Here is a 14,501-nt window from a genome sequence, read left to right on the forward strand (position 1 = left end):
TTTATGTTAACGAAGGTCACTTTTGGAACCCACCTAAGGAGGGGGGCTGGTTGTCAAGGGAACTCATCATGAACAGAGGATTGGAAGTTCCAGTCTCAGTCCCTGGATTTCCAGGGAGAGGAGAATGGCTAGAGGTTGAATCAAATACCAATAGTCAGTGTGCTAATCAATCATGCTGACACAATAAAACCATCATAAAACACCCAAAGGATGAGGTTCAGAGAACTTCCAGGTTGTGGAAACAGGGTGCTTCCGCTTGCCACCAAGCAAGGCCCCAAGGTCCCCAAGAACAGAAGCTCCTTTGTTGGGGACATTGCCCTATGTAACTCTTCATCAGGCTGTTGATCTGTATCCTCTAATAGCCTTTGTAATAAATCAGTAATGGAGTGAATAAATGGATTCCTTGAGTTCTGTGAACAGTTCCAGCAAACTCACAGAATGCAAGAAGGAGGTCGTAGGAACCTCTGATTTATAGAGGGTCAGTCAGAAGTCAATCAGGATAAGACCTGGACTTGCGACTGGCAGTCTGAGCTGGAGGGAGCCACTGGAATCTCCAATGCATAGTCAGTCAGTCAAAAGCACAAGCCATAACCTGGGCTTGCCACTGATGTTTGAAGTGGACAGCAGTCTTATTGGACTGAGTCCTTGGTGTGCGTGCTAAGTCGCTTCAGTTGTGTCCTTCCTCCTCTGTCCATGAATACTAGGCAAGAATACTAGAGTTAGTTGCCATGCCTTTCTCCAGGGCATCTTCCTGACTCAGGGATCAAACCTGAGTCTCTTAGTCCTTGGAATCTGATGCTAATTCCAGGTATGTAGTGTCAGAATTGAGTTGAATTGTAAGACCACCAGTGGGTGTCTGAGAATTGCTTGGTGGTGTGGGGAAGTCTCCAGTCACACACATTGGAATTGGGCCCAAGAACCCATTTAATAGCAATCAAAATAAAGGGACTAGTCTTATTTCTCCTTCCTAAGAGGGCCATAAAGGCACTCAAAGTCAAAGGGAAACTACAGTGCTGCAGGAAATCCTAGACCCTGCATGTCTGTACTCTATTTTTTCTCTCTCAAATAACAAAAAGAAATTCTCCATTTCCTTTCAGAATAATCATCTAAGGGAAGTAAAAAACTTAAAATGGTTTCAAGATGACTGATATAAATTAACAATAAATCACCAGAACCCATGATTTTTCAAGAAGGAAAAAAAAAGAATAAACAATAATACATTGGAAATCAGATGGGCCAGGTTTCACATGTCAGCCCTCCACTTGCAATCTCTAGATTCATGAGTAAGTTATTTAGCCCATCTCAGTTCTGTTTCACCTATGAAATGAAGACCATGGTAACCATCACAGAGTTGCTATGAGGATAAAGTGAGCTAACACGTGAAAAAACTAAGACAGATAGTGCAGATCAACACATGGCTTCTCAGGCGGTGCTAGTGGTAAAGAATCTGCCTGCCAATGCAGAAGACATAAGAGACACAGGTTTGACCCCTGGATGGGGAAGATCCCCTAGAGGAGGGCATGAAAACCCACTCCAGTGATTTTGCCTGGAGAATCCCGTGGACAGAGAAGCCTGGCGGGCTATAGTCCATGGGGTCAATAAGAGTCCTAAAACAGCTTAGCACGCATGCACTGGTCAGCACATGGAGTGCATTTGTCCAGAGCTGAAATACTAAAATTTCCTAGCGTCTCTTTTGGTTAGACACAGCCATGAGATTCTGTCCTGATCACTGGCACGTCAGCAGGAGTCTGTCCATATTCTTCTGTTTCCTCTCCATCCTACAGGGATCCTGGATCAAAACTGGGTTACTTGGCCATCAGCTAAGGCTCTTCAAGCAGGAGTCTGAGAAGTAGATGGCACTGTGTGGCCACCACCCAGCCTTGAACTACTCACCTAATTTCAAATTACTGCTTGAGATAAATAAGTACTTATTTGGTTAAGCCCCTGTGTCAGAATTGGAGAAATTTGATAATAAAGCCACAGGGAATCATAAGAGGTCCAAAGTTTAGCCAAACACAAGTCTGACAGTATGAACCAACACTGGCTTGGCAAAGATCTATGCCCGCCAAACATTAGTCTCTTTAGTTTCCTTCAGTTGAAACGGTACGTGTTTGGAAAATGACTCCCATCATATTGGTAAGTAAAAAAGCTGAATTACCGAAAGCCATAGATTGTACAGTTGAATCTAAATTTTGTTAGGAGAAAAAAAAAAAAATTGCTGTGTGAATGTCCAGAAGCTCGGAGGATTCTGTTAAGCACATTACTCGGAAGGAAAATAAAAATATGTATTTTCATTTTAACAAAGTCATTTTGACAAAACTGTTTCAACATGTCCTGCTGGGTTTCCCACGGGCCAAGGGTATGGTGGATCCAGGCCAAGTGGAAGCCTATGGCCACCAGAGAAACTGGAAATGAGTGTCTGTTTGAGGTGCACTAATTATATGATTCTTTACACACGGCCTTGAGTGGATATTTTGAGGAAAAATGACTCATCTAGTTTGTGATGTATATCACGTGACTATACAGCACAATGTAAGGGAATGGTAGGCTGACCGTGTTTTTATTACACCAAAGAAAAATATTTCTCAGATTATATTAGCACGGCTGTGGTTTCTAACATTCCTGCTACTTCCTCACTCATTTCCAAAGAAATTTATGCTCTTTCTGGGCAAAAATATGTTTTAAGCCAACGGAAAGTGAAAGTTGCTCAGTCATGTCCGATTCTTTGTGACCTCCATGGACTGTATAGTCCATGGAATTCTCCAGCCCAGAATACCAGAATACTGGAGTGGGTAGCCATTCCCTTCTCCAGGGGATCTTCCCAAATCAGGGATTGAACCCAGGTCTCCCGCATTGCAGGAGGATTCTTTACCAGCTAAGCCACCAGAGAAGCCCAAGAATTCTGGAGTGGGTAGCCTATCCCTTCTCCAGCGGATATTCCCAACTCAGGAATCGAACCGGGGTCCCCTGCACTGCAAGTGGATTCTTAACCAGCTGAGCTACTAGGGAAGCCCCAAAATAGTATTTATTTGGTATTGTCTACAAATATGGACCATACAGGCTTCAAAGAGACAGGCAGAGCAAGGAGTTGATTCCAACCAGGGGATGGAGGGATCCTGAAGTATTTTCAAAGTGGGAACACTTACCAACACACCTTCACCTCCAAACACACACACACAAAGAATATTCTAGAAAACCCACATAAAGATTAAAATTCAGCCTTTCATGTCTAAAGGGTGCATTCGTGCATGCTCAGTTGTGTCCAACTCTTTGCGATCCCATGGACTATAGCCCGCCAGGTTCCTCTGTCCATGGAATTTCCCAGTCAGGAACACTGGAGTGAGTTGCCATTTCCTACTCCAGGGGATCTTCTTGACCTAAGGATTGAACCCACATCTCCGGAAGCTCCTGCATTGGCAGGTGGATTCTTTATCACTGTACCACCTCATACATAATAATAATCAAGAAGTATCTCATCAAAATACATTTATAGAGCCATTTGGAAACAACTACATCAGATTGTCCTGCTTGGTCTCCTGTAGATCAAGCCAGAGCAGAGCAGTGGTCCAGCCCAGGTGGGATGTTTCCAAGGAGATCTTGGCAACCGTGAGCAGCTAGAAATGAACATCTACACTGAGTGCAAAGCACTGTACAAGGCACAAAAATGAGTTTCCACGAAACTTCACAAGATAGTACTGAGGTCAGCAAATAAAGAATTTTGGAAAACTGTGATAGATAATTATGCAGATAATGGCATAGGAGGTGAAACTGAATGAATTAAAGCCAGGCTTCCCAGGTGGCTCAGTGGTAACAAATCTGCCTGCCAAGCAGGAGACGCTGAAGACGCAGGTTTGAACCCTGGATCAAGAAGATCCTCTGGTGGAGGAAATGGCCACTCCAGCATTCTTGCCTGGACAATCCTATGGACAGAGAAGCCTGGTGAACTACAGTCCATGGGTTCGCAAAAGAGTCGGGCATGACCTGGTGACTAAACAGCAGCAGATAATAAAGCCATGGGATGTTATAAGATGTACAAATAAGAAGCCACTAGCTGTAATTACAAAATACACACCATCTCTACAGGGCCTCTGTGGACCCTCCAACCTTGATTCAGGACCTATTACTTTCCACATCAAACACATAATCTTGGATTGCACCTCGGCAACAACAATAAAAGCAGTGGATAAAAATGGGCAAAGGAATAATGCCAATAATAACTGTGGCTAACTTATATTGAGCCTTTAGGGGAGACATATAACATGTAATTAAAATAAATACATTAAAATATATAATTAAAAGTGTAATATAAAGCTATACATCTCAGGTAGAGAAGGAGTGATATAGCATTATTTTGCTGAAATAAAGGGAAAGGAGAGATGTTATACTCAATTGACAACATGGAGCCCAGCTCACTCACCTGCATTTCTGCCTAATGAGCACATGCCACTTTCTTCCCACCAGAAGCATGAATGAAGCCTAACAATTAACTGACAATTTAGCTAGCTTCCTGATAACAAACTAGAATTCTTTCACTAAGAAATAAGAGGGCCCAGGGATATATACCCTTTGTGTTGCTGCAAACTGATTTTCCAGGGTTTCTATAAATTAATTAGTCATTTCAGAATCTCATCAGAAGAATATATATGTAACTTTTTTTTTCAAGTCCACCCATTAAACTGGTTCAGGCCTTTGGAACGACTGTGCACACACAGTGATAGAACGGCTTAACTCTTTCTAAGAAAAAAGCACTTTTCCTTTATTATTCAGGGATGGTTCCTTGATCTCGCAGCTGGCAGGGAGAGACACAGAATTCATGCTCATGCACTTGAAAAGGACAATGTTTCCTGCTATCTTACTGCTGCAACTTACAGATAAGATGGGAGGTTAGTTTGTATTTCTTTAATCATTTCTTTTCTTCAAATCTATTTCCTAGCACAGAGTCAGTTAGTATGACTGAAAGCCTTCATCTATAAAATCCTATTTTGGATTTCTTTAAATATTTTTCTATTTGATGAGCTGTTAAAGGAGATTGCTTTCTTATCTCATCTTTATTTCATAACAAGTTGGTATCAGTTTTTGCACAAAGAAGATACTGCAAATTGGCTTACTCAACCTCAATTCCACCCTTTTCTTGCTTCTTGCTAAAGCTCGACTGCTTTAAAAAAAAAAAAAAAAAAACTGCCCCTCTTGGATTCTCTGCAACTAGTGTTCTGGATGCAAATTAATCTTACCCATTAGATGCACTTGAAGAAGGTCTGGAGGGATGAGGTGAGTTGAAACAACTTCTGGGGCCCCTTTCTGCTAATGGCAGTGGCCACTGGGTTCTTCTAATTTCTAAACCACAATTATGGCGGCAACTTCTTGTTCTAAGTAATTTCAGGGGCCACCTCATGACTCCTACTCCACCATTCACCTAATGATTTCTAGGGCTCCCTAGAAATAAAGATTTGCTTTCTTTCCCCCTAACTTGCTACATAGATGCTCTGTGCTGTCCTAAGTTGCTTCAGCTGTGTCTGACTCTGCAGCCCCATAGACTGTAGCTCCCCAGGCTCCTCCGTCCATGGGATTTTCCAGGCAAGAATACTGGAGTGGGTTGTCATGCCCTCTTCCAGGGGATCTTCCCAACCCAGGTAGCAAACCCGTATCTCCTGTGTCTTCTGCACTGCAGGCAGATTCTTTACCACTAAGCAACCAGGAAAGTCCATTGCTACATAGATCTACTTTAATAAAACATTTGATTTCAGTGCTTGGAAAACCACAGGGGAAAACACTAAGGGAGCAAAGCTTGATTTAGACCACTTCAAAAGTGGTCAGATACTCTCTCTCCGTCACCACCACTCCACCACTCCTCCACTTCAGAGCAGTAATCTAACCACAGCATTAAGATTCACAAGCTCTAAGAAGCAACCTCTGACCATATGGTCCCCACTCCCCAAGAGCAATACCAGCCTTAAGAAAACATTCCAGTATTGCAAATCTTCAAGATCATTCCACAGCCAACCTCAAAACACTAGAATTCCACAACTCCCTGACCTCGCCTCCTTCTCTGCTTGCCTCCTCCAGTCTCATACGACTCAAATCAGAAGCTCTAGGAAATCTGTTATTCTATACTATCCTACTGCTGCCCCTGTATCACCATTTGACTTCTCCCCACCCACCCCACCCCCCACACAACATGACAGTTATAAAGGGAAGAATTTATAATTAAGAAGAGAATACGAACTTCTCTGGCAGTCCAGTGGTTAAGAATCTGCCTGCTAAGGCAGGGGACACAAGTTTGATCCCTGGTCTGGGAAGATGCCACAGGGCAACTAAGCCTGTGAGTCACAATGACTGAAGCCTGCATGCCTAGAGCTGGTGATGAGCAATGAGAGAAAGCAACAAAAACCCAGCACAGTCATAAGTAAATAAATAATTTTTTTTAGAAGAAAGAAGATGAAAAGAAGTAGCTCCGATTAGTAAGAAAAGGTCAATGACCCCTTTCCTATGATATCAAGACATATAAGAAACTATATTGAAAGGCAGTAAACTCTTTACTAACCTGGGGGAAGAGAGAATAAGTTGAATTGTCAATGGTGAATGAGTATAAAAACTCCCCATCGTACCACAGGCTTTTCCCCATGGGGGAATTCATTTTAGTCATAGCAAAGAGATGGGCGGGGTCACAGCAGTCTTCCATCTGTTTCCTAGGAGAGAAAACAGAGAGAGAAAAGAACAGCAGGTTAAGTGAGCAGCAGACTCATTCACTTGTCATTCCCACAGAGATGTGCAGCCTTACCTCAGCACCAGCTCACAAAAGCATCTGTGTCTCCAGGGTGATTAGACAACTATTCATTCACCCTTCCAGCCATCAGAATGCATGACTGGAATATTTCACAATGTTTTAAAAAGTTTCAGAAGAAAAGACATCAGGTGGTAGGATTGTAAATTGGTGCAACCACTATGGAAAACAGTATGGAGATGCCTGAGAAAATTAAGACTAGAACTACCATGTGACCCAGCTATTCCACTTCTGGGTATTTATCACATGCGCACAAAAAAACACTAGTTTGAAAAGAAGATATATGCACTCCCTATGCTCACTACAGCATTAAAGTTGTCCCTTGGTATCTGCAGGGAACTGGTTCCAAGATCTGCCTCAGATACTAAAACCCACAGATGCTCAAGTCCCACAGTCAGCCCTCCATATCTGAAGTTCTGCATCCATGGATTCAACCAACCTCACATTGTGTGGTACTATATGTATTTATTGGAAAACAAACAAACAAACATGTAGAAGTGAACCTTATGGCAGTTTGAACCCATATCGTTCAAGGGTCAACTGAATTAACAATCATGTAATCATGTGCGTGCTCGGTCGTGTCCGATTCTTTGCAAGTCCACAGACTGAAGGACTGTAGCCCACCAGGTTCCCCTGTCCATGGGATTTCCCAGCCAAGAATATTGGAGTGGGTTGCCATTTCCTTCTCCAATATTTACAATAGCCAAGATATAAAAACAACTTAAGTGCCCATTGATGGACGAATGGATTAAGAAGATGTGCTACACCACAGAATACTACTCAGTCATGAAAAAGAATGAAATCCTGCCATCTGCAACAACACGGATGACCCTTGAAGGTATTATGCTTAGTGACATAAGTCAGACAGAGAAAGACTGATTTCATTCACAGGTGGAATCTACAAAAGCGAACGAAAAACCAAAATAAAACAAAAACAAACTCAGAGTTATAGAGATCAGATTAGTGGTTACCAGAAGGGAAAGAGGCTGGGGGATGGATGAAATGAGTGAAGGGGGTCACCTCTCTTCTTCCCCTCTGGTGATGGATGGTAATTAGATTTGTGGGGGTGATCAATTTGTAGTGTATACAGATGCCAAATTATAAGGCCGTACACCTGAAACTGATATAACTAAACAGAAACAAAGGAAAATATCAGCTCTCATATGCAGCTGAAATGTGTCTGAAAGCAAAAATAATCATCATAATTGCAGACTGATGGATTTAAATATCCAAGGCTTGGATGGCTAACATCTCTTCATGGTGATGTAACCATCAAGAGGTGATTTTCAGAGATCAGGGACTTTAGGAGAGCTGTACAGAGTAGGACATACACAGATTGGCCTTAAAAAGGTACACCCCCCAAAACTGAGGATGTGATCCAAGAATGAGCCCTGGGAAATCTCTGGGGACAGAAAATGAATGAGATGAGGGATGTGATTTCAGGCACTGACAAAGCAACCTGCATTCCAACTGGTAAATCTCGTGAGCTTTTCCGGTTCTTGTTTGGTCTGACCTCTCAGTAGGGTGGGACACAGCTGAGCAGAGGAAGGAGCTGAGAAGTCTCCCTTCTTCCTCACTCCCTTTATCTCTGAAACACCAGGGTCTCCTGGGTCTCCCCCACACACCCCCCTGGGATGGCTCACAGCTGTTCCTCTGCTGGTCCCTCACAGGGAGGGCACTACTCTACAAGCCAGTCTTCACATTCTCCTCAAATTCAAAGCCTGTCAGAAACCAACTCTGTTTCCTCACTGAGCTTTCAGGAATAAAAGAGCTTATTTCCCAGTCCCACTTCTAGAAGGACCAATAAAACGAACTGCTGACATAAACCACTTCTGAATGGCGCCCCCAAGTAGACTTGCCAGCTCAGACATCTTTAGCCACCAGCAGTACCCAAGCTTGGAGCTGAAAAGTGGCAGGTAATTGGAATATAGTCATTTTGGTCTCACAGGGTTGGTTCCATAACCCCCCTCCACCTAAATACCAGACCCCAAGGATGCTCAAGTCCCTTACATAAAACAGCAGTGTTTGCAGATAACCTACACACTTCTTGCCCTGTACCTTAAATCATCTCTAGATTACTTATCATACCTAATTCAACACAAGCATTATGTAAATAATTATAAAGACAATGTAAATGCCATTAAATAGTGACCAATGTGCAGCAAATTCAAATTTGCTTTTTAGATCTTTTGGCATTTTTAATTTTTTCAAATACTTTCTATCCACCCATCAGTTGAATCCTTGGATGCGAAATCTGAGGATGAGGATTTGCAGGGTTTTACCTGGGTTCAAAACCTGGTTCTGCAACTTACTAACTGTATAATCCTAGAAGGTTACTGGGCTTCAGAAATGGTCTCAGAAAGTATTCTTGGGAATTCCCCCTAGGACATACAGGTGCAGCATGTAGTCCAAGTTCAAGCTCAACGCAGAGAAAAATAAACCGAATCACAGCCTGGGGTTCTTCCCGCCACCTGATGCCTTCTCTGGTGCTTTTTGGTTGGCACCTGGGGAACTTCACAAAGGTTTCAGCAGAAAGGACAGGGTTGGGGTCTGGGGAAGCTGGCCTTCTTCTTTCACATTTGCTAGCATCTGTGTCCCTCTTGCTCCTACATCATCATCCCATTTTCCCCCAAGTGCCCCTCCTCTCTTGCCTCCTCTATGATCAATAATTCTTACTGTGTTTCATTACCCAAAAGGCAGCCTGAACAGAGGCAAGGAAATTTTACAGTGAATTGCCTTCATTTTCTCAAAAGAGCATCCTGGGTACTATCGTCAGTTAACACAGAACGAGACATGGCTTAAGACTGTCTTTAAAAATGAGAATGGCGGACTTCCCTGGTGGTCCAGCAGTTGCGAGTCCACCTGCCAATATGAGGGACACGGGTTCAATCCCTGGTCTGGGAACTAAGATCCCACATGCCTCGGGGAAAGTGAGCCTGTGCCCTGCAGCCGGAGAAGCCAATGCAGTGAGAAGCCCACGCACCATAACTAGAGTAGCCACCCACTCACTGCAGAGGGGCAACTAGAGAAAGCCCTTACACAGCAAAGAGACCCAGCACAATCAGTGATGAAATAAAATAACAAATAAAAATTAGGAGAATTATCTTAGGCATGACTCTGAACTTTGTGAGGTGAGGAGAATTTTTGAGCCCTTAATCCTTTTCTGGTTAAATGGTTAAATAACCAGAAATGGAATACCTTTCAGTTCTTAGAGTGGTCCTAAGAGATAATTAAGGGGATACATGGGCTTTCCTGGTGTCTCAGAAGGTAAAGATTCTGCCTGCAATGCAGGAGACCTGGGTTCAATCCCTGGGTCAGGAAGACGCCCTGGAGAAGGAAATGGCAATCCACTCCAGTATTCCTGCCTGGAGAATTCCATGGACAGAGGAGCCTGGCAGGCTACAGTCCATGTGGTCTCAAAGAGTCAGACACGACTGAGCGACCAGCACTAACTATTATTAGTCCCAATTCACATCTGAGGAAACGGTATTAGGGCGACTGAGGGACATGCTCTTTCCTCTCTTTAAGGCTGACTATTCAGGACTATTCTGACTCACCCTTACCTTTCTCTTCCCTAAAGAAATGCTTTCTAAACACCAGCCAAACAAGCCAGTGCCTTCCTAGATCTTTCTCTACTTAACTCTCACAGTGAGTGACCTTGGAGTTACATGGCTTTAGGATTTTTTTTTGTTTTTTTCAGTAATTTAACTTGGGGCACATAACTAGTGAAGCAGGGTGGAGCTTGGCTTTGCTCCCAGGTCTTTTCACTTCATGTTTGGTACTTACTTTCAGCCAGACCATAGCTCTCGCCTCCAAACCAAGCTAAACTTGCCATTCAGCACAAAGTACTACAGAAAATTCAGAAGAAAAACTTGTCCCAGCTACATAACAAGACCCCATTTAATCTTTATCAGTGTAGAGTGATATGTAAGTGTCCTAGCCACTTACATATCACTTTATACTGGCTTCCTCTTTTCTTCCTCATAAAAAACTAAGATAGAGCTGATTATATTATCCTACATTTACAAATGATGAAACTGAAGCTCGGTCCAAGAGACTTGCTCAAGTCAAGTTCATGAGGTTAATAAATGTTTGCTTAATTAGCGATCAAATTGTCTGTTTAGACGGACTCAAATCCACACCTTTTCCTGCAGCATCATCATGCTCAGGGCAACTATACCTTGAGGAGGAAAACCAAACACTAGACAAAAATAGAAAGCATCACATGCATACAAATACTTTAAAAAATTCAAGAAAGAATTATTAATTCAAATTCATAATAATCATAGCACCATTTGCAGTATGGGAGTACTTCTCTTATAAACTTATGAACTTCTCCCTCTATCCTGCATCCAGAATGCCTCTGCATCTTCCATCTGTCAAGCCCATTGTCTAGAGGGTGGCTGAAAAGAGACTACAATGTAGAAGTGTGTTCACCCCCCAGGCCTGAGAAGGGCCCCACAAGCTCACCAGCTATATGGCTATATAACCACAGAAGCAAAAGCAGAAGTGGAAATAGTTCTCCCAGCAGTAGGAGTGGGAATTAGGGTAGTGGTAGCAACGATTTTTACTGAGCTCTTGCTTAACACTGCTAGGTTTGGGGGAAAAGAAAGTTGAGCTTCACCTCCTGCCAACCTGCAGGTGATCCTGGAGAGAAGACACATGCCAGCTTTTAGAGTGTTTAGTAATTTTTTATTCCCACCCCCTTTTTCATGCTTGGCACTGATGCTGCCTATTCTTTGCTTCTCTTTTGCCTGTGAGCAAAGTTGCTTCAGTTGTGTCCGACTCTTTGTGACCCTCTGGACTATAGCCCACTAAGCTCCTCTGTCCATGGGATTCTCCAGGAAAGAATACTGGCGTGAGTTGCCATGCCCTCCTCCAGGGAATCTTCACAACCCAGGGACCAAACCTATGTCTCTTATGTCTCCTGCATTGGCAAGCCTGTTCTTTACCACTAGTGCCACCTAGGAAGCCCAATTTTTGTGGCAGGCAATAAAATCACAGGGTTCAAATGGTAAAAGTAAGTCCATTTTTATGTTCAAGTTTAAATCTTCAGATTATTAATTTTTACCAGTTGAGTGTAAGGTGAGTATTGGAGTTAAAATACAAGTGGTTTTTATTATTTGAATTCAAGCTTCAGCAGAGCTCCTACCAATGACACTATAGTTGCTTTGTGAAGTTACATAATTAGGAGCCACATGCTAAAAACTCATTCAGGTTCTCATCGCTTACCAGTGAAAGCCATGCATATCAACAAAGCCAAAAGGACCATATTGGCTTACTGTGCCGAAAGACTGAGAGTCTAATAGACAAATAAGAGTGAAAACCCAATCACTCAGTTAATAACACCCTGTTATAGCAGAAAGTGAAGAAGAACTAAAGAGCCTCTTGATGAAGATGAAAAAGGAGAGTGAAAAAGCTGGCTTAAAACTCAACATTCAAAAAACTAAGATCATGGCATCTGGTCCCATCACTTCATGGCAAATAGATGGGGAAAAAATGGAAACAGTGACAGACTTTATTTTCCCGGGCTCCAAAATCACAGCGGACAGTCACTGCAGCCATGAAATCAAAAGACGCTTGCTCCTTGGAAGAAAAGTTTTGACAGACCTAAACAGCATATTAAAAAGAAGAGACATCACTTTGCTGACAAAGCTATGATTTTTCCAGTAGTCATGTATGGATGTGAGAGGTGGACCATAAAGAAAGCTGAGCGCTGAATTGATGCTTTTGAACTGTGGTGTTGGAGAAGACTCTTGAGAGTCCCTTGGACAGCAAGGAGATTAAACCAGTCAATCCTAAAGGAAACCAACTGTGAATATTCATTAAAAGGACAAGTGCTGAAGTGGAAGCGCCAATACTTCGGCCACCTGATGCGAAGAGCTGACTCACTGGAAAATACCTCAATGCTGGGAAAGACTGAAGGCAAAAGGAGAAGGGGGCAACAGAGGATGAGATGGCTGGATGGCATCATCGACTCAATGGACTTGAGTTTGAGCAAACTCCAGGAGGTGCTGAAGGACAGGGAAGCCTGGTGTGCTGTAGTCCATGGGGTTGCAAAGAGTCGGACACAACTGAGCAACTGAACAACAAAGCAACATGAATCCTGCTAAGATCTCTTAGATGCCATATTCATTGCTCTAGTCACCAGACACGATGAAGGCTGGGAGGCTCCCACTCCAGTGACTGACACTATTGTGCCCCTCCTGCGGAAGAACTGAATCTGAGAAAGCAAACTTGAAGAAGAGTTCCAGCTCTAAAGAGTTCAGCTTTAGACTCAGCTAAACATCTGATTTGATGCCAGCTCTGGCCTTCCTGAACTTTTGTGATCACACCCTTCATCATCCTATCTAAACAGGGTATTGAAGTAGCCCAAACAGGAAATGTCATAAAAGTTTACTGTTTATAACTGAGTGTGTGATTTAAAATTCTAAAAGCAACCTAGGAGTAATTGGAGTGAAGATTTCCTTCTGTGCTTTCTATGTTGAAATTCTATCCATCAGGTGAAGTATAAATAAATGTGTCTTTAATACTGCAAGAGGAAAATGCTGCAGTAATAAATTTATTGTGAATGATTAATTTTACATACAAAAGTTATGAAGGATTATTGATTACAGAAGAGAATAAATTGTCAGTTAAGGGAAATATTAAGTGTGCCTAAAACATAACTTTAAGGAAAACACTGCATTTTTTTGGCCAATAAATATTTATAAAATTCTACATAATAATATAAGACAGTATCACAGAATTGAGAGTACATGAAAATCCAAATCTTTGTATAATTAGTTGATATGCTAGCATTCAAAATATTAAACAAAATAACCTTTAAGAACCATATTTGATTTTTAGTTATTTAATTACATTTAGATAGTGAGTTGTTCAGGGAAAAAAAGCCCTAGTTGGGAACTCTTCATATGCAAGATTGTCAAATGCCAAATCTGCCCCTAAAAATTTCATGAAAATAAAAAACCCCACAAACATCATGAGAAATCATCATGACGCAGTCATGATAGAGAATTCCTCGTATCCTTCTTAATGGCTTTATTCTTCTTAAAAGCACTTAATACTATTTACATGCTGTATGCTTTTTTTTTTTTTTAATATTTATTTGCTTAGCTTCACTGGGTCTTAGTTACAGCATGTGGGATCTAGTTCCCTGAACAGGGATTGAACCCAGGCAGCCCTTGCACTCGGAGCATGGAATCTTAGCCACTGGACCACCAGGAAAGTCCCTATATGTTATACGTTTTATCTATAGTTTTACTTATTGTCTGTCTCCCCAAGTCCCATGATTTAAACTCCTTGAGGGCAAAGACTTTTGTCTTCGTTCACTGCTGTGTCTCCATCTCCTTATATGGTGACAAGACACCAAATAAGTGCTTAATATATGCTGATCAACTGGATGAATAAATTCCAAGTAGGAAGAAAAGAAAAAAAAAATTAGAGAGTCAAGAGAACCTCAATGCACATTTTGTTCCCACTCGTCAAAATTCAAATTGAAGAAGTCAATTCTTTACAGTTTTAGTCTATGGAGACCAAAAGACAAAAGCCTGACAAAATATAGGTGAGTAAACATTTTCAGTAGCAGCAGATTCAGGATTTTTAAGGTTCGATGATGGGTGAATCCCAAGTTCCTTACACTGGGCACTAATGAACATTACTCTGATCAAAGTGAGCACGCCTTTGGGATTACAGGCCTGCAGCCCTGGGACCACAGGAG

At 42.2% G+C, this 14,501-nt stretch overlaps 1 protein-coding gene across 1 annotated transcript in view; it reads right to left on the reverse strand.

Annotated features, from left to right (window-relative positions):
- The window catches only part of ST8SIA1 (ST8 alpha-N-acetyl-neuraminide alpha-2,8-sialyltransferase 1), a 171,711-nt gene that overhangs the window by 108,932 nt on the left and 48,278 nt on the right, over positions 1–14,501 (reverse strand). The window contains exon 2 of the mRNA XM_043881268.1: positions 6,542–6,686. Coding sequence (XP_043737203.1) covers positions 6,542–6,686 — 145 coding nt within the window. The remainder of the gene's footprint in view (positions 1–6,541; positions 6,687–14,501) is intronic.

Source organism: Cervus elaphus, chromosome 22 (genome assembly GCF_910594005.1).
Source record: "Cervus elaphus chromosome 22, mCerEla1.1, whole genome shotgun sequence".
NCBI classification, from domain to species: domain Eukaryota; kingdom Metazoa; phylum Chordata; class Mammalia; order Artiodactyla; family Cervidae; genus Cervus; species Cervus elaphus.